The sequence below is a fragment of the Sceloporus occidentalis genome, unplaced genomic scaffold, assembly GCF_023333645.1.
Source record: "Sceloporus occidentalis isolate IW3139 unplaced genomic scaffold, rSceOcc1.0.p SCAF_2, whole genome shotgun sequence".
Classification (NCBI taxonomy): domain Eukaryota; kingdom Metazoa; phylum Chordata; class Lepidosauria; order Squamata; family Phrynosomatidae; genus Sceloporus; species Sceloporus occidentalis.
In genome coordinates this window covers 122,759,572-122,778,665 of record NW_028316982.1, presented here as the reverse complement: position 1 = coordinate 122,778,665, position 19,094 = coordinate 122,759,572, and the positions used below count along the sequence as shown (strand labels likewise).

At 42.4% G+C, this 19,094-nt stretch overlaps 1 protein-coding gene across 2 annotated transcripts in view; it reads right to left on the bottom strand.

Annotated features, from left to right (window-relative positions):
• Positions 1 to 5,308: 5,308 nt before the first annotated feature.
• MYOZ1 (myozenin 1) overlaps positions 5,309 to 19,094 on the bottom strand; it is a 51,653-nt gene continuing 37,867 nt past the window's right edge. For both annotated transcript variants that reach the window (XM_089510805.1, XM_089510804.1), the window contains 3 exons: positions 13,684 to 13,954; positions 9,953 to 10,118; positions 5,309 to 5,928 (listed from right to left, as the gene is read on the bottom strand). In XM_089510805.1, the coding sequence (XP_089366931.1) occupies positions 5,697 to 5,928; positions 9,953 to 10,118; positions 13,684 to 13,954 (669 nt within the window). In that variant the 3' untranslated portion in view covers positions 5,309 to 5,696. The remainder of the gene's footprint in view (positions 5,929 to 9,952; positions 10,119 to 13,683; positions 13,955 to 19,094) is intronic.

Here is a 19,094-nt window from a genome sequence, read left to right as displayed (position 1 = left end):
CTAGAGTGGCTTCTGTCTTTGAAGACTGAAGCAGTTTCTATTGGTATGCCATCTGTTTCTGGTGATTTATCCTTCCCAATTGCTCTGAGTGCAGCTTTCACTTCACTTTCTAAAACTGGGTTCATCTTCGCCTGGCTCATCTTCAAATAAATATTTCATCCCTTCGTCTCTTTTACACAGTTCTTCCATGTATTGTTTCCATCGTCTTTTTATTTCATCTTGGTCATGGGTTGTGTTCCCATGTTGCGCGTAGTAGAGCATACCTGCTTTTGTTGGGATACCAGGGTTCAAATCCCTGCTTGGCTATGGAAACCCATGGGGTGACCATTAGCAAGCCACATTCTCTCAGCCTCAGAGGAAGGAAAAGGCAAGCCCCGTATGAACAAATCTTGCCAGGAAAACCCCATGATAGGGTCCCCTTAGGGTTGCCATAAATTGGAAATGACTTGAAGGCACAGAGCGGTTATTTATTAGTGGATAAATAATCTGTAAAACCTACAGAGGGCAGCGCAAGCTCCATTCAAATACCTTTGGCTTACTCTTGCCTTCACAAGAGTAAGAATTTTTCCAGTGCTATCCCTGCATTACGTTTAAAAAGCAATACCATGGGCCTGAACAGACAGGCCCAAATAAATGTGCTTCGGGTCACTTTGGAGGTATGCTATTTAAATGATGCATGCGTCCTAAGAGGCTGGAAGCTGCACCAAAGCCACAGTTCAGTCCTAAGGACTGGAGCACAGCTTTGGTGCAGCTTCTGGACTCTTAAAATGTGTGTGTGTCATTTAAACAGCATACCTCCAAAGTGACCCAAAGCAGCTTTATTTTGGCCTGTCTGTTCGGGCCCTAAGTTAACAAAAGAAAAGATAAACACACATTTGAAAATGACAAAAGGAGCAGCAGATTTTTCAAGCATTTTCTTTTCTTCATTACACTTATTTCTCTCCACATTTGTGCATTCACCCATTAAGGAGCAGAAGGCTCCAAGGAGAGGATGCCTCCAGGTTCTCTGGAGGGATCCAAAATAATTAAGACAAATATTGAGGAAGAAGAAACACAGGGAAGCTCTGAGTCTGCACTTGCTTGAGGGTTATTGGAAGATGTTTGTCTGTTTACAGTAGAATGTGGAAGTAATTACTCATCCAGTAGGCACTGTGGAATTTGACTCAGGCAGTGTGTTAATATTCAGTGTAATTGAATTTGTGTGGCATCTCTGAGCAGTTTGACTTGATCTGTTAAAATCCTTGCAGAGCTTGTGGATGTTGCATAGATTTACTATATTTTTCCTTCCCTTAACTAGGCATACTAATTAATAAAAATAATATTTCCTATAGCTAGAGATGCCTGTTCTTGACATACAGGCAGAACCAGCCTATTTTCACAGCAGAAAATATCCATGTCAAGGTGCATAGTATCCAAAGCTGCCCAAGTTACTTTGGGACATAAGGCAGAGAAAATCTTCATGTCTCTGACAGCAAACATAATAAATAACCAAGCATTTGCTGCCTTTTTATGATCCTGAGGCAGTTGCCTTACCCTGACTAATACAGGGGCTGGTGCTTCAGACCAACCAAATAATCGTATTATCTTATTGTAAAACTGTTCTTTTAATACTTACCAGACCATCTTAACCAACAACAGAAATAACATCTGAGAAAAAATGTTGGCCTGTGACACTAACATCATCACTTTTCTTCTGTGATTTTTAGTTTCTTTGCTTGTTGAAGCTTTGAAAGCTCCCATGATGTATTTTTTGCATTTTGGTTGGTTCCAATCAAGATATCACTGTTTTGTGGATTATGTTGTACTCATATGTATGTGACTTTTGTGAGTGTGGCTGGTACTTGGACCAGAGGTGGAGTCTCTGTTACAATACTGCTTGCACTAGTGCTAGTTATTAAATATCCAAGCACCGTCAGGAGTTTATCACACTAGTGAGATCCTGCAGGAAAATGGGAGTTAAATGCAATATAACGCCAAGAAAACCCCAAAATGCCCAAAGTTTATCACTGTGGAATGTGAAATAATGCAAAGTTAAGCGGAGGAAACCATCAGCTTTTTAAATTTGGAACAACCCAAATTTAAAAAGCTGCTGGTTTCCTCTGCTTTAACTGCAGAGTAAATTCACGCTATATTGTTTTAACAGCAATTAGTGTGATAAACTTTCCGAATTTGCAAGTTCTGTTTAAATTCGAATTTAACTCTTGTTTAACTCCCGTTCTCTCGCAGGATCTCGCTATTGTGCTAATACTCTCTGACTTTCTTTTGCAATGCGAGTGAACAGAGACAGCTCAATAAATGTTGGTGCCTGAGGCAAAGAACATGATGGCAACCTCCAGGTATGGAGTTCTGCTCTGGGACCACAACAAGCTACAGTTCCCAAAATTCCATAGCCTTGAGCCAGGGCAGTTAAAGGGGTGTCAAACTGGATTATTTCTGCATTGTGGATGCAGCCTCTGTTTTCCTTCCATATAGATTAAGGTATGGGCAGACAGATTTACTTTTAAATATTATATGGAGAGACTTAAGTCTCAGCATGGTGTAAAGAAGATTTTATTCCAGAAATGGACCTCATGTATTTTGATTGAGAACCATTGACACAGCCTTTTCCAGAGTCTGCTGAAATAGAAAATGAGACAACATACATATTATTGTTCGTGTGTGCCTCAAATTGACTTATGACAACCATAAGATGAACCTATCATAGGGTTTTCTTGGCAAATTTCTTCAGAGGGAGGGTTGACATTGCCGTCCTTTGAGGCTGAGAGAATGTCTTGCCTAAGATCACCAAATGAGTTTTTTATGCTTCATCAGGGAATCGAACTCTGATCTTCATAGTCATACTCCAATGTCAAACCTCTACACGCTGGCTCTCACAATATTAGTACAGTACTTTAAACAATGCATGAGCTGAACACATTCAGAAGTTACATGCACACATACGCCTTATGTCAGCTTATACAGAAAATGCAATTTAAAAAATAGAGAAATTAAATTGTATATATGTAAGGCAGGAAGCTATATAAAGGGTGATTTAAAAAGAATATTGCAAAAGTAAAGGTGTTCTTGATTCTTTTTGAATCACTCTATACTTAAAAAGTGTTTATAAAACCACCGTCATGACTTTTACAAACCTGTTTTCATTCGATTCAAAGTGAGAGGTGGAATATTACCATCTTACATTTTAAAACTTTATACATTAAGGCCATAATAGTTGAGTACCAGAGGGGAAAACATTAGAGAGTATGTATTGAATCAGTATGTTAAAGAAATGAGAAGTCATGTCCAGTTCTCCCCTCCAAAGGGAGTTCCAATCCATCCATTCGTCACTTACCATTTTGGGAAGAAAGTTTCTTTCCTATATCCTGAGACTCAGATAAGTAGATTAACATGTATTATAGGGGAAAGCCTTTGTTCAGTCTAAGCCATGTCAGAAGAGGTAAAATTTAACCTCTAGATGAGATCTTGTCGTATTGTGCACTATCCGTATCTGTACAATAGCCCTGCCAAGATACACCCATGTGTATGTTCTAACATGGAACTTCTTTGACTATTTGGCTGAGTACAGGAGGGTTAGCTGGGAAAGCCTGTCTAGTCAATTCCTATAACTTGTACCATATTGAATGCCATTATCCTCCATCAACAGGTTTGGTAAGTATTGGAACTCAACTGAATACCCGCCAGACAAGATTCTACCTCTCCAAGTCTGACATCCAGTAGATGGCAAACAATGCACTATGGAAAGGAAATATAAGCATTGCAGCACGGGATGATTAAGTTAAGACTTCTGCCTTTGCTAACCAGGATGAAGTAATAATCTCTCACATGTGAGCTTTACATAAAATGAGGCAATATCCTGAGATAGTGACAGACTTATGAAATGCACAAGCTTCAGCAGGCCTTAAGGGTCTTTCACTCCTGACAGCCTTTTAAAAAGAACCCAGATTCAAAGATAGTTGGTTCTAGGATTGTGGTCAAGGAGTGGCAACTTCTGTCATCTCTAAAATGTATCATTTGCAAAATCCTTTCCCTGCACACTGCAATTCTCCAAAACTTTCTCACCTTCTCTGGTGTGTATGGATTAGGGAAAATATTACTGGATATACTTATGTATAAGTCTAGAAATTTAGGTCAAAAAACTGACCCAAAAAACTTGAGTCGACTTATTCCTGGGTCAATGTATGTAGTGTATCTTAACTCTTATTTTAAAAAAAGGAACCATCCTTTGGTGAAAAGCAAGAGTATAATCTGTCCTGGAAGCACTGACTCCCTCTACTCTCTCATCCATCCAGCCTTAAGACTGAGCACAAAGAGTTATGTCTGCTGGGATTTTGTAAGTTCTTTGACATAGTTTTGCTTTGCTTCATCCTTCATATCTTTTGCTATATGCCCCTAAGTTTTACCCCCGACTTATCCATGGGTCATAGCAAAATCCATAATTTTGGACCCAAAACTTCCTCTTGACTTATACATGTCTTTACTTCTGAACCTCTTTTTTTTCTCTCCTCTCTCTCTCCTCTTAGGAACTCTTGAAGTGTCACATTGCTTAATTCCAGATAATTGTTCTCTTCCACGTTCTAAAGTTAACATTTCTCCCTTTCAAAGGAACTCTATTAGGTACTTTTTGTATTCATATAGCTGTCATTTATGAGGTTCTACCATAGTATTTACTATCACCCCCAGTGCCATTTAGAGAGTTCTATGTGAATGTGGGTTGTTGATTCTAACTTCCCTAAGGCATGCTGTTGGCCAAAGTGACTAGATCATGTATATTTAGAACATGTATGAGTTAGTTCACATCCTCTGGTAACAATGAGTAGTGCCAGGAGGAATAGAAATACCGGAAGTTACAAGCTATAAGAAGTTACAAGTTACAAGGCAGATTAATTGGGTAAACATTGGTCATTAACAAAGGGTGGCTACGTGATAAAACAGATATTCATGCTCAAATAAACTGATTAGAATACACAGTGGAGAAAAAGGAAAAAAAGGTTGTCTGTTCAAAGATGGCCACTTTGTAAACTGCTGCTTCTTTGCACCGTTAAGTGGCTGACCTGAGTATCACAGTTGTAGAAAATCTGCACAGCTTCAAAAGCCAGTCCATTTTGGTATCTTATGTGTAACCCATCTGGTTGCAGGTACCAGTCTGCTTCTCCCAGAACCACTTGTATCTTTGCTAATCTTGGATCATGGCAAGAGTTGTGGTTATAATGTAGTTATAAGAACTGAGTCGATTTCAGGAAAGCAGGCTATACATATTTCAGATAAATAAATTCTAAACATCAAAAAAGACTATAGAAACTGGACTTCATTCTTTTTTGATGCTTTATTTGTTTTTGCCAACAACAGGACAAGGTCAGACTCAGTACAGAGCAGGCAGGCAGCATTTAGTTATCTTTAAACATCCTACAGCTCTCTTCTTTGTAGTTGTCTTGGAGGGTGAACACATAAGCCATTTATCTCTTCCTTTCTCATTTTTCCATTCTCTCCTTCCCTCCCTCCTTCTCTCTACCTTACACCAGTGCTTTCCTTCTTCTACCTCTGATATGGAAACATACCACAGCAAAGATATATTAGAACCTAGTGGGACTTTGACTGTTTTAAAAGGATAAGTACAAAGTATTGCTGAATTTCCCCCCCAGCTTCTTGTAACAGACTTGCAAGTGGACAGCTATGATGGAAAAGGAGGGGGAGAGTTTCTATAATTCTTCTGTTTCACCGGCCATTGGCACATTGACCTCAATGGTGTATTCATTAGGCTCTCCTGATCCCAGCCAGGGTACTGGGGTCCTGTTGAAAGACGGTCTGTTAGCGCCTTCTTGATTATACACAATGACTGGTTCAGGTACCAAAGGGCCAGCATCAAATTCAGGCATTTGGAAGGTCATCAGCTTGACTGCCTTCTCATATCCCCCATAAGGCACTGCAGTCCTAGGGGGGAAGTAGAATGAGACATCAAGGTTTATGGAAATGGTAGGTTCAGCATCTGTGACAGCTGTCCTGCCAATTCAGTCAGTGGAAAAAACCCAGTTATACGTGTCACTCTGACAAAATCAGCCAGACTTGTACTGTATAAATGAAGCCGTTGGGAGAAACCATCCGCAGACATGGGGCGGGGTTTTATCAGTTTGCTGATGACACCCAAATATATTTCTCCATGTCTCGATCATCAGCTACAATGACAGATGGCATTTCTCCCCTCAATCAGTGTCTTGAGGCGGTAATGGGCTGGATGAGGAAAAACAAACTCAAGTTGGATCCAGACAAAACGGAGTTACTTACAGTAGGAGCCCCCAAACCAGGCATTGGGTTGCAACCTCCAGTCCTAGATGGGTTCACACTCTCCTCAAAGGACCGTGTTCACAGTCTGGGGGTGCTTCTTGACCCGTCGCTTCACATGAGAAATCAGGCGAATGCAATGGTCAAGAGTGCCTGTTATTAGCTTCAGCTGATATGCCAGCTGCACCCTTTCTTGGAACCGGGGGACCTTGAAACTGTAGTACATGCACTGGTAACCTCATGACTTGATTTTTGCAATGCGCTCTACATGGGACTACCCTTGTGCCTAGTTTGAAAACTGCAATTGGTACAGAATATGGCAGCCAGGTCGATCACTGGATCATCTAGGAGCGATCATATAACACCAATATTAAAGTTACTCCACTGGCTGCCTATTAGTTTTCAGGCACAGTACAAGGTGTTGGTTATTCCCTTTAAAGCCCTACATGGCTTGGGCCCAACTTATTTAAAGGATCACCTACTTCCATATAATCCGCCCTGTGCTCTTAGGTCCTCTGGAAGGAACTTACTACAGCCTATAAAGACCAGATTGACTGTGACTTCCCAGAGGGCTTTTTCTGCAACCGCTCCCAGCCTGTGGAATGGCCTGCTGGACAAGATCCATCAAATCACCAATCTAGATAGCTTCAAGAAAGCTGTTAAGATGGGTCTCTTCCAGCAGGCCTTCCCAGAATGAATTACTCGGCCCCACATATATCTGATGATTTTGCCCACAGTTATTGTTTTAATGTAATTTTAACCTTAAATTATTATTTAATTCTTTTTTAGGGGGGGGGATATTTTGTATATATGGTGTATTCTTTTAACATTGTAAGCCGCTTTGATTGTTTTCACAAAAAGCAGGGTAGAAATACAGGCTTTATTTATTTATTTATTTATTTATTTATTTATTTATGAATGATGATAAGCCTTAATTTAATTGTCATATATAGCAAAGGAAAATGGATGTTTCAGTCTGTCAGGAAAAGCATCCAGGTATTATGTTTGGACTGGAGACACTGTGGCCAGACAAAAACTGTAAGCACCCCTTCCATCCCCTCCTCCAAGGTAAGAATCCATTGCCAAACTATAGCTCATAGAATGTTCATGGCCATAATATTTTGTCCAGCTTTAGAAAACTATTAATCAGTTAATTAAATTTGTCATTTACGACTTACTGTGAACCTATCACAGGGATTTTTTTTTTTGCAAGATTGCTTTCCTCTGGCCATGTTACCAAATCAAAAGTTATTGCTTTCTTTTTAAAAGAGAGTTGGTTGTGTCAAGTGGAGAGCAAGGAAAAGTTACTTTTCTGGATGATACCTGCCAAAAACCCACCCTAGACAGCATGGCTACAGAAGCTGTACAAACAAATAATCTTCCTAGACTCTGGTCAAGTAACATGTCAGGTCGACCTTGCCCATGCCTTCTAAATAGTTACAAGAGGACACACCTATCCAGACCTAACTATGAGTGGATGTAAGGCAGGTTAGCCAATCTACCTGTATATCAATATACAACCTTGCAATTGTACAGTCTGCTTGTGTCCCTCAAGTATTTGTGTCAGAACAGCCCTCAAAATGAATTTTCATCTGCCCCACAAACAAATAAATGCAGTTGGGTCTCCTGTATCCACACATTCTTTATCTATGGACTGAAAATATTCAGCAAAAAAAGTCTCAATTCCAACTAGCAAACCTTGATTTTGCCTTTTTATATAAGGGATGCCATTTTACTATGCCATTGTATTTAATGGGACTTGAGCATCTACTGATTTTGGTATCCATGGAGGGGGGGCTGTAACCAAACCCCAGTGGATCCCAAGGATCCATTGTACAATAATAAAATAGATCCAAGGGTGTTTACACATTTGCTATATAACTTAGACTTGCCATCCATTTGCTCACTTTATGCAGAGATTTCAAGAGACGTGATTATCTCATATTGCACCTCAGCATTCTCCACATTGTCCTGTTTTTCTTCAGGCCTGATCACTTGCCATTTTTTAAAACTTAAACTAATACTGCAAGTGTATTTTAACAGGTGTGGGCTGGGGAAGCATTACTGAGGCTTTCCAGGATTACTGTTATCTTTAATTAGAATCATCTTCATTGCAACAGCTTCTAACTCTTACAGCTTCATGGTCAGCTCAGGGTGCATTTCATGATGAATTGCCCCTTGATTGCACCATGATATCGAAAATGAGAGGAAGTCAGGAATTCAAGTTTCCCAGTGAAAATTAGAAACTAATTGTGGGGCAATTGAAAAGCAATTCATAACTAATGTTATTCTATGCTGAACCAGAATCAAGTGGAAGATGAAGCTGTGAAAGAACCTTCTAATTAAAGTTGCAGGGCACCTCTACTGAATGGGATTAACTACTAAGTAAACCATATGGAATAATTTTTGGCCTTGGAAAGAGGCATAGCCAAACCACATAGCGTTGTACAACTGCTAGGGGAAATCTCTGCTCTAATGTTGCCCCCAACTGACTGAGGAAAAGTAATGTTTCAAAGTCCTGAAGGACTTCTTGTGGAAGCAATCTAAACCTTTCCTTATTTCTGTTATGCACATACATTTTCCATTTGAGGTCACACTCTCAGACCTCTTTAGCCCACAATGACTCCCAGTCACTTTCTGCATGTCTTATTCTGCACTCCAAAAATAATCTGGCTATCCAAATACACCATAATTCTTACTGTTGTTGATGTTTTACAACCAAACATAGATCTATGCTAAACACACACACACACACGTTATTGTTGTGTGCTTTCAAGTCATTTCCAACTTATGGTGACCCTAATGTGAACCTACCATGGGGTTTTCTTGGCAAGACTTGTTCAGATGGGGTTTGCCATTGCCTTCCCCTGAGGCTGACTCCGCCAAAGTCATCCAGTGGGTTTTATGGACAAGTAGGGAATTATACTCTGGTCCCCAGAGTCATATAGTCCAATACTCAATTATGCCATTACTAGCCCACATTAGACACACATGCACAAACACACACACATATGTCTACTCAAAAGAAAATTTCAGTGCAGGGGTTTTCAGGCATATAAAGCATCAGAATTTGGAAAAGCCTAGGAAAAAGGGGACATTGTCATACAACTCAGCAAAATGCTGCAACTTGGCTTTGGGTCCCTAGTTTAAAGGAACATAGATTTGGGAGGAAATAAAGAATACAGAAATTGATCAGTGTGCCTTGCTTCAGGACCAATGTTCGTCTTGGTTCAGTGCACATTTGTCAACGTTCAGTGCATAAGAGCCGACACAACTTCCCCGCTACCCAAAGAGATTGTCTCCCACCATTTAATGGAAGAGAGACTCCTCCTTAATGTTAAAAAAATATTATTCTCTTTCTTCGAGACAGTGAACATAAGCTTCAGGGCAAATCAGTATGCATATATCCCAGGTCACCATATCCATTGGCCGCCACTACTAGAGCCTATCAAGCATTTGAGTTTATCAGACAAGGGAAATTGGAAGTATAATCCAATGGCAATTTGAACGCAATTGTGGGGTTTAACGTTATTGTGTGATAGCCCACTACTTGCAAATTCGAGCAATGGGAAGTCAGTCTGAACGTAATCATGTGGTTTCACGTTATTGCGTGATAGACTGCCACACGCAAATTCGGGCAATGGCATGCCGTTTGATAAACTCCAGAGTCTCTTACCTGTTGAAAGATTTGTAATGGCTTAATTCTGCTTTAGTGCCATAAGACAAGAGGTCAATTTTGTAACTACTTTTCTCTTGTGGTGTAAGGCCCAGAGCTCTTTCCCATGGAGAGATGTAGGTCTTAAAAATGGAAACATGTTTCCCATTCCCACTTTTGTTGTCACCTGTAATACAAGGGAACAGGGGGCAAAACACACATGAAAACAAGGTCCTTGAGGAGATGAATGCTATGAAGAATCAAGAGAAAGCTAACAGCAAATTTGCTTCAAACCTTATCTTAATTCTTCAAGAAGGAAACCCAACCCCTGTGCCCAGAATAAATTATGCAAGTGATTTTCCATAACACATGTATTATTTATTCAGACTGCTACATTATACTGTTTTTTCCACAATTCAAGATATTTTAACAAACATTTAACAAAGATCAGGACAACAGAGGTCCAGATGAATATGAAAAGGAATGAGTCTGAGATTCCTGGGTAGAAAGAAAGAAAACAGGCTAAGAGGACCAGGAAGAGATGCAGGTTTTAAACAAACAAACAAACAAACAAAAACCCACCTTTTTCACATCTCATAGTTATTCAAAGTCACCTGAAACTTCAGCAACACGAAAATCAGTCAAAACTTGCTCTAATTTCACCTCCTCAGAATATGCGTTATTGATTTTTCAAAATAGCAAACCTTCAGCCATTATAGTTGATTAGACGTGTGCTTTATTTGCTATAGGTTCAGGAAACAAAGCCCTGGCAGGATTTTCAAAAGCACTTCTGTATTCTTTATAGTTTCCTAATCAATGTGGAGATCTTTTTGATGCAAAGTTTGGGTCTCTGAACCAGATAAATGGCTTTTCACAGTTTACAATAACTTGTTTCATCTAAATGCAGATTGATCAGTACTGAGCCCCATCTAAAATATTGCCATTTTCCCATGAAATTTAAAAATGTGTTAATTTGATGCAGTCAGAAGAATACGTCTGTTGTTGTGAAAAGATAGAATATCTATATCTGTCCTTGACTGAAACCAGATGTGACAAACAAGTGGGTTTTTAAAAGTCGTCAGAGGCGTCTTAATTTTAGGAAAAGGACAGGATTTACGGCTGTTTCTTTCTCATTTGGAATGCATTAGTCAGTCTCTGATGGCCACATCATTGGCACAACTCATTAGAAAAGACAATACTGTAATGCTAGGAAAGATTGAGGGAAGTAGAAAGAGAGGAAGACTGCACGCAAGAGGGGAGGTCATGGGAATAAATTTGCAGCACCTAAGAAGGGCAGTGGAGGATAAGCGGTCTTGGAAGTATCTCATCCACAGGGTTGCCATGAGTTGAGGCCAACTCTAAGGGATTTAACAACAACGATATCCTAGACTAGAGGTAGGTAAAGTGCATCCCTCCAAATGTTTTTGGACTATAGATCCCATTATTACTAGCCAGCATAGCCAATAGTGAGAAATGCTAGGAAAAGAATCAGATTTGTAGATGGGATCAAATTTGCATATGACACCAAATTAGGAGGAGTAGCTAATACTCCAGAGGACAGAATCAAAATTCAAAATGACTTGAATAGACTAGAAAGCTGGGCCTAAGCTAACAAAATGAAATTCAACATGGAGAAATGTAAAGTACTGCACTTAGGGTGGAAAAATGAAATGCACAGATATAGGATGGGGGACACCTGGCTTAAGGAGACAACATGTGAAAGGGATCTGGGAGTCCAAGTAGACCACAAATTGAACATGAGTTAGCAGTGTGATTAGGGTTGCCATAATTCTGGACCTCCAAACTGGGACAAATGTAGGACAAAATTTTCAAATGTAGGACACATTTTTTAAAAAATGGAGGACACGCAAAAAAATTGATGATTTTTAAAAAAATGTTAATATAAATGCATGTTTCTTAGGCATGATCAAAATGGAGGACATTTTGGTATTGTTCCTAGACAGATGGCAGAAATGTACTTCCCTTTCTGGCTAACCTCCCCCCCCCCCCATTCCAAACAGCATATTTGGGCATTGAAGAGGAGGAAGAGTGGAAAAGGCAGAGGAGGAGGAAGAGGAGAAGAAGAAGAGGAGGAGGAAGAAGGAGAGGAAGAGGAGGAGGAGAAGAAGAGATGGAGAAGAAGAGGAGGAGAAAGAAGATGAAGAAGAGGAGGAAAAGGAGGAAGAAGGAAGAGGAAGAAGGGGAGGAAGAAAGGGAGGAAGAGGTGGAGGTGAAGAAGAGATGGAGAAGAAGAGGAGGAGGAAGAAGATGAAGAAGAGGAGGAAAAGGAGGAAGAAGGGGAGGAGGAGAAGAAGAGATGGAGAAGAAGAGGAGGAGAAAGAAGATGAAGAAGAGGAGGAAAGGGAGGAAGAAGGGGAGGAAGAGGAGGAGGAGAAGAAGAGATGGAGAAGAAGAGGAGGAGGAAGAAGATGAAGAAGAGGAGGAAAAGGAGGAAGAAAGAAGAGGAAGAAGGGGAGGAAGAAGAGGAGGAGGAGAGGAGGAAGAAGAAGAGGAGGAAAAAGATGAAGAAGAAGAGGGGAAGAGGAGGAGAAAGAAGAAGAAGAAGAAAAGGAGGCAGAAGAAGAGGAGGAGGAGAAAGAGGAAAGGCTCTTTCCCCTGCCTGGCTGCCTCCGTCGCCGTTTTGCCCCCACCCCCGGGATTTCCCCCCCCCCTCAGAGACGGAGGCAGCCAGGCAGAGGTTTGGGGCTTGGCTTCAGCCGTCCTCCAAGCCCCAGCCAAGCCTGGAGGACTCCGTGATCGCGGAGGAGCCCCCTGGGCATGGCTGGGGCTTGGAAGACAGACGTCCTCCAAGCCCCAGCAAAGCCTGGAGGACTCCGCGATCGCGGAGGAGCCCCCTGGGCATGGTTGGGGCTTGGAAGACAGACGTCCTCCAAGCCCCAGCCAAGCCTGCAGGACTCGCTGGGGGGGGGAGTCCCAGGGGCGGGGCCAAACCGGGGCGGGACCGTGCGGACCCGCCCCAAATCGGGAAAGTCCCGCCCCCAGGCGGGATATGGGAAGCCTAAGTGTGATGCGGCAGCTAAAAAGGCCAATGCAATTTTAGGTTGTATCAATAAAAGTATAGTGTCTACATCAAGGGAAGCAATAGTGCCACTCTATTCTGCTTTTGTCAGGTCTCACCTGGAATATTGTGTCCAGTTCTGGGCACCACAATTCAAAAAGGATATTGAGAAACTGGAGCATGTCCAAAGGAAAGTGACTAAAATGGTGAAGGGTCTGGAAACCATGCCCTATGAGGAATGACTGAGGGAGCTGGGAATGTTTAGCCTGGAGAAGAGAAGGTTAAGAGGTGATATGATAGCCCTGTTTAAATACTTGAAGGGATGTCATACTGAGGATGGCGGAAGCTTGTTTTCTGCTGCACCAGAAAACAGGACCCAGAGTAATGGATGCAAGCTACAGGAAAAGAGATTCCACCTCAACATTAAGAGGAACTTCCTGACAGTAAGGGCTGTTCGACAATGGAACACACTCCCTAGGAGTGTAGTGGAATCTCCTTTGGAGGTCTTTAAGCAGAGGCTGGATGGCCATCTGTCGGCGATGCTTTGATTGTGAGTTCCTGCATGGCAGAATGGGGTTGGACTGGATGGCCCTTGTGGTCTCTTCCAACTCTATGATTTTATGATTCTAAGAAATTCATCAACATTTGGAGGGATGCACTTCACCCACCCAGGCCTAGGCCCTAACATCTTTCTTCACAGAAAGCAGTATACTCTTTGCATGTCGATACTTACCTTGTCCACCAGCGGTCTTACTTCCTCCACTGTCCACTCCTCCCCCTGTGTTGGCAGATCCCTCAGTGTGGCCAGTTCCAGTTCCTCCAGCTCCAGATCCAGCTCCACCTTTGCTCCCAGGCTTTGGAGGAGGGGGAGGGGGATATTGTAGTTTAATGGATCCATATGGTCCTACTGTTACACCACTCACCATCCTCCCACCACTCTGAGAATAACCATGAGAATCAACTCCATAGTGTCCCCCAGATGGGATGAATCTCTGGAAATGATCCTGGAAGGGAGAGAGGAGAAGGAAAGGTGGAGGGGAAGGAGGGAGGGGAAGTAGGAGAGAGAGAGAGAGAGAGAGAGAGAGAGAGAGAGAGAGAGAGAGAAATGTGATGTGATTCTCAAACTAAGCTTCCGCACTTCTCTTTCCACCCACTAAAATTCTTCTTGGATTTTTCTATACTCAGGAGTAGCAATGACAATAGATATTAAAAGTATCGCCATGGGTGGTTTGGTAATCTCAAGGATTAATAGTGAGATGTGCCTCTAGTATAGGGATGCCATATCCCACCTGTAGGCGGGACAATCGCGCTTTGGGCGGTGCCGACCCGGTTCCGGTCCGGTTTGGCGCCAAAACCGGGACGGCACCACCCGCAGCCACCTCCGCCCCCGTGAACGCCGCGGGGGCCTCCAAGGCCTCGCTGAGGCCTGGGAGCGCTCTCCACAGTCGGAGCTCCGGCCGCGGAGACGCTCCCTCCCAGGCCCCAGCGAGGCCTTGGAGGCAGCTCCGCAATCGCGGAGTCTTCCAAGGCCTCGCTGAGGCCTAGGAGTGCTCTCCGCGGCCGGAGCTCCGACCGTGGAGACGCTCCCTCCCAGGCCCCAGCGAGGCCTTGGAGGCGGCTCTGCGATCCTCCAAGGCCTCGCCGGGGCCTGGGAGGAGGAGGAGGCCGCTTGCCACCGCGGCGATGGCCACGATGATGGGTGGCCCCCACGCCCCTTCCCAACCTGAGAGGAGGCTGAGGCTTCCTCCCAAGCCAGGAAGGAGGACAAGGTTTAAAAATGTAGGACTTTTTTTTAAAAAAATTTCCTGGCCAGGAAATAATAATAATAATAATAATAATAATAATAATGGTCCTACATTTTAAAACCTTGTCCTACATTTTTCCCGATTTGGAGGTCCTCAGGTATGGCAACCCTACTCTAGTAAGAATTACAGCTGCTTTGGTAGATTTATGTAAGTTTTAATAATAATAATAATAATAATAATAATAATAATAATTTTTATTTATATCCCACCCCTCTACAAAATGCAATCGGGGCATCTTACAATGATTAAAAAAAATTAAGTTTTGAGAACTAGGTGAGAAGGAGGAGGTATTCTCAGTGCTAGAGCTGGAAATGGAGCAGTCCTGGAGTTGTAGCAGGTAGTAAAGATAAAACTCAGACTATGCATAATGTCATCAGACCTGTTTCTTTAAAACCAAGTCTGTCCTGTACACAAATGCAGCAAAGCAGGAGTGGAGCCCACTGTGATGAATAAAAAGATGGGGAAGCTGGGTCCATGATTTACCTCCTAACAATCCATCATTAGCGCTCATATCCCTAGAGCCAGCCCTGGAAGTATGTCAGCTGGGGGAAAGTGGAAGCGGAAATGAGAGAGCACCTGTTTTACACACGGAAAATCTTGCTGGCATCTCCAGGCTCCCCCCCCCCCCCATCTTTTAAAAAAGTCAGCAAGTGATATAAAAGATTGTTCTCCGAGGCCCTGTTTTGCTGTAGACAGGTGAGACAGGCCAAAAATCTGACATGAGTCTCATCTGCACTGCAGAAATAATGCTTTAACTGCCATGACTCCATGCAGTGGAATCCTGGGGTTGGTCATTTGTTGTGGCACCAGAGCTCTCTGATAGAGAAAGCTAAGTATCTCAGAAACCTACAACTCCCAGAATCCCATACCATTGAGTCACGACCAAAGCAGTGTCAAACGGAATTATTTCTGCAGCACAAATCTGACCATGGTTAAAAGTGCCTGGGGAGAAAAACTGTGAAGCTATATGCTAGTTCTTTTTAAATCAGGCTGCTGCCTTGCTTCATTTACTAAATTGTGCCCTTGACACTGTCCTCCACTCATAAATTATCTCTCTGTTTTCCCACGTCTTCTGTCTTAATTTCCATACTGGGGAACATCTGTGAAAGAGGAAAAAGATCTCCATAGTGTCTTCTCATGAACTGATGTGTAGACAGTTTTTACAAGTCTTGTATGTGAGGTGTGACAGAGAAAGAGAGAAAGAGGTTGTAATGTTTCCAGTCCGTTTATTGGTCATCGGCTTTAGCTGTCAATGCTCGATGTGCAGTTTTTGAAGGGCTCTGATCAGACCATCTCTAATGCAGGGCAGGGGAGGGCAAGCTGCAACATGCCTCAGTTAAAACATGTCGAATTGGGTTAAAAGGCTGGCGGTAGGAATAACAGAACTGCAGACAAAACAAAGGAAACCTTTTTGATCACCAATGATGTGATCATTGTGGGGGAGAGGGAGAGATCCCAAAATTTCCTGTGACGCTCTCAAAAAAGGAGTCACATTTTCCAGCACGAAACCAAGCAATATATGCAGGCTATGACTTTATCACAAAGGGAAAAGTGACAGAAGCATAGCAGGATCCTCCTATCACTATTATGCTAATAATGATCCTGTCATTATTGGGCGAATAAAGAGGAACTTTAGTGCCACTTTTCATTCACGCTCCTTTCATTTCATTCTAGCCCCTTTCTGGCTTGAAGAATGGCAAGTAAAGAACAATGGATGCAAGCTGCAGGAAAAGAGATTCCACCTCAACATTAGAAGGAACTTCCTGACAGTAAGGGCTGTTTGTCAGTGGAACGCACTCCCTCGGAGTGTAGTGAAATCTCCCTCCTTTGGAGGTCTTTAAGCAGAGGCTGGATGGCCATCTATTGGGGATGCTTTGATTGTGAGTTCCTGCATGGCAGAGGGTTGGACTGGATGGCCCTAGTGGTCTCTTCCGACTCTGATTCTATGATTCATATACAAAGAATGTAGAGCAATGGGACAACACATAGAATACTTGGCATGGACATGAAGGGAATCAGGCTGGGATTATTGCTGAACTATGATATTAACATGGATACTTGGGCAAGATTCCAGCCTTATGTTCTTCACAGGACGCTTGTGATGATGGGATTTCTGCCCCCAGTGAAAATACAGCACCCTCTGGGCTTGTTTGGAAGATAAAGCAAGGTGGCGAACTGCAGGAATCCCAGTTTGTCATGTGTGAGCATCACGCTGGTGTATGCTGCTCAGTCACTCCCACTTGTTTGGGGACATCATAAAAAGCCAAGAACATCCTCTCATCTCACCACGCAACAGCCAAACAAATAAACATTTAAATCAGGGGTGGGCAAAATGTGCTGCATGGGCTGCGTGTGGCCCCAGGACTGTTTTTTGTGGCTGCTAGGAACCCCCAGATGTCAAAAACAATTTCTGCAAAACTATTCTTGGGGGAAATTACCAGTAAGCCCTGAAATCTCTCAAAATGTCTTTTAGGGCATGTGAGTCACATTTCCACCATATTTTGCCATGCTCCACCCAGCAAATTTAGGCCCTCTTTTGAAATAGGAAGTACCCACTTCCTGCTGTTAAAGACCAGGAAGGCCCCAAAACATGGTGGAAATGCTTACTACCTCTCCTAGAGTGCATTTGAGACCTGTTGTTGTTGTTGTTGTTGTTGTGTCATCATCATCATTATCATGATCATTATTGTAGGAGCAGGTGTGGTGGAGAAATGTGGTCCTCCAAAGTTTCCTTCCACATCTGACCACAGTTGCTTTAAACAAAGTCTATGTTTTTTGTTTCTTAATCCGGCATACTATGGTAGGGGAAGGGGAGTGGTAGCTACAGAAGACATGATAAACAAATCCACTACACAAGAGTGATCAAGCAGCATGTAGCAGCATGTTGTTTGTAGCCATGCAGCCCCGGGTTCCCACAGTTGCCTGGCTTACTGTGTTAGATGATTCCAGCTGATGTCTGCACCACCTACCAGTCCAGTTTGATGACTTATCTTTAAAAAATTTGATATTTTCCAAACAATCACATAATAAGTCAAAAAATGTTGGTGAAATCAGACGCTGATGAACAAACTAGATAATGACATTAAATGCAATTTCATTTAATGTGCAGATTTTTTAAAAATGCGAACAGCAGAGAAAATGTGATAATTATCAGAACTGCCAAAAGGCATGGAGGAAATAGTTAACCCTTTCTTACTCTGCTAGAGTTCTAAGGAAAATCCTTCTTCTGAAGCAGGCATTTGCTTTGGGAGAAAAATCCAATTAGTGCTAGTGGGAGATTTTTCTCCCAACACAGACATTATTAGATGGAGGGATTTTCCTCAGGGCTGTAACAGGGAAGGAAAAGTCAAAAGTCTGCCTTCCCCACCTTTTTGTAGTCTAGACAGTTCTATCTCTCTCTCTCACACTCTCATGCTACAATATGCATTTTTAAAATCTGTACATTAAATGCGAAGAAGCAATTAATTTCTCTTCTTGTTTGGCCCTGAGGTTAATTTATGTGGGGCTCCCAGGATTTTCCCAGCCAGACACTGGTCAGGTCGTTGTTTTGCATGTTCTCAGATCAACCACTAGGTCACTGTGGTGACAGTTTTGTGATAACTTAGGCCTGTTACAGACTGTCAAAATAAAGCTGCTTGGGGTCTCTTTGGAGGTATGCTGTTTAAATGATGCATGGGTCCTAAGAGTCTGGAGGTTGCGCCAAAGCCACACTCCATTCCTAAGCACTGGAGTGCAGCTTTGGTGCAGCTTCCGGATTCTTAGGACGCATGCATCATTTAAACAGCATACCTCCACAGAGACCCGAAGCAGCTTTATTTTGGCAGTCTGTAACAGGCCTTAGTCACTTTACCAGTATCTGGTAACAGCAGAAATAACTTGTTTCAGTTGTCAAGATTGTCATTGTGTGCGTTCAAGCCATTTCCAACTTCTGGCAGCCCAAAGATGGAGTTTTCTTGGCAAGATTTCTTCAGGGAGAGTTTGCCCTTGCCTTCCTCTCTCAATGTGAATTGCTTACAGTCACCGAGGGATTTAAGCCCTGTAGTACAACGCTCAGAACCCTATACCACACAACTGACAACTAACAGCAGATAAACAATCAAAGAAAGCATTATCCATATATTTTCCCATATCATAGGAATAATGTAATTTTTGTTTTGAAACATGACACCACTTGATAATAAGAATATTAATCAGCTAAAATGACAACACTATCCTTATTACCTTACTAAATTCCCCCACAGTGGCTGTGGTTATATCAGATTGTTGGTGACATCATTTTTCTGCTTAAGTTCTATGGATCTAGCCTTTTTGACAATGGAATACCATGCAGATTTGTTAA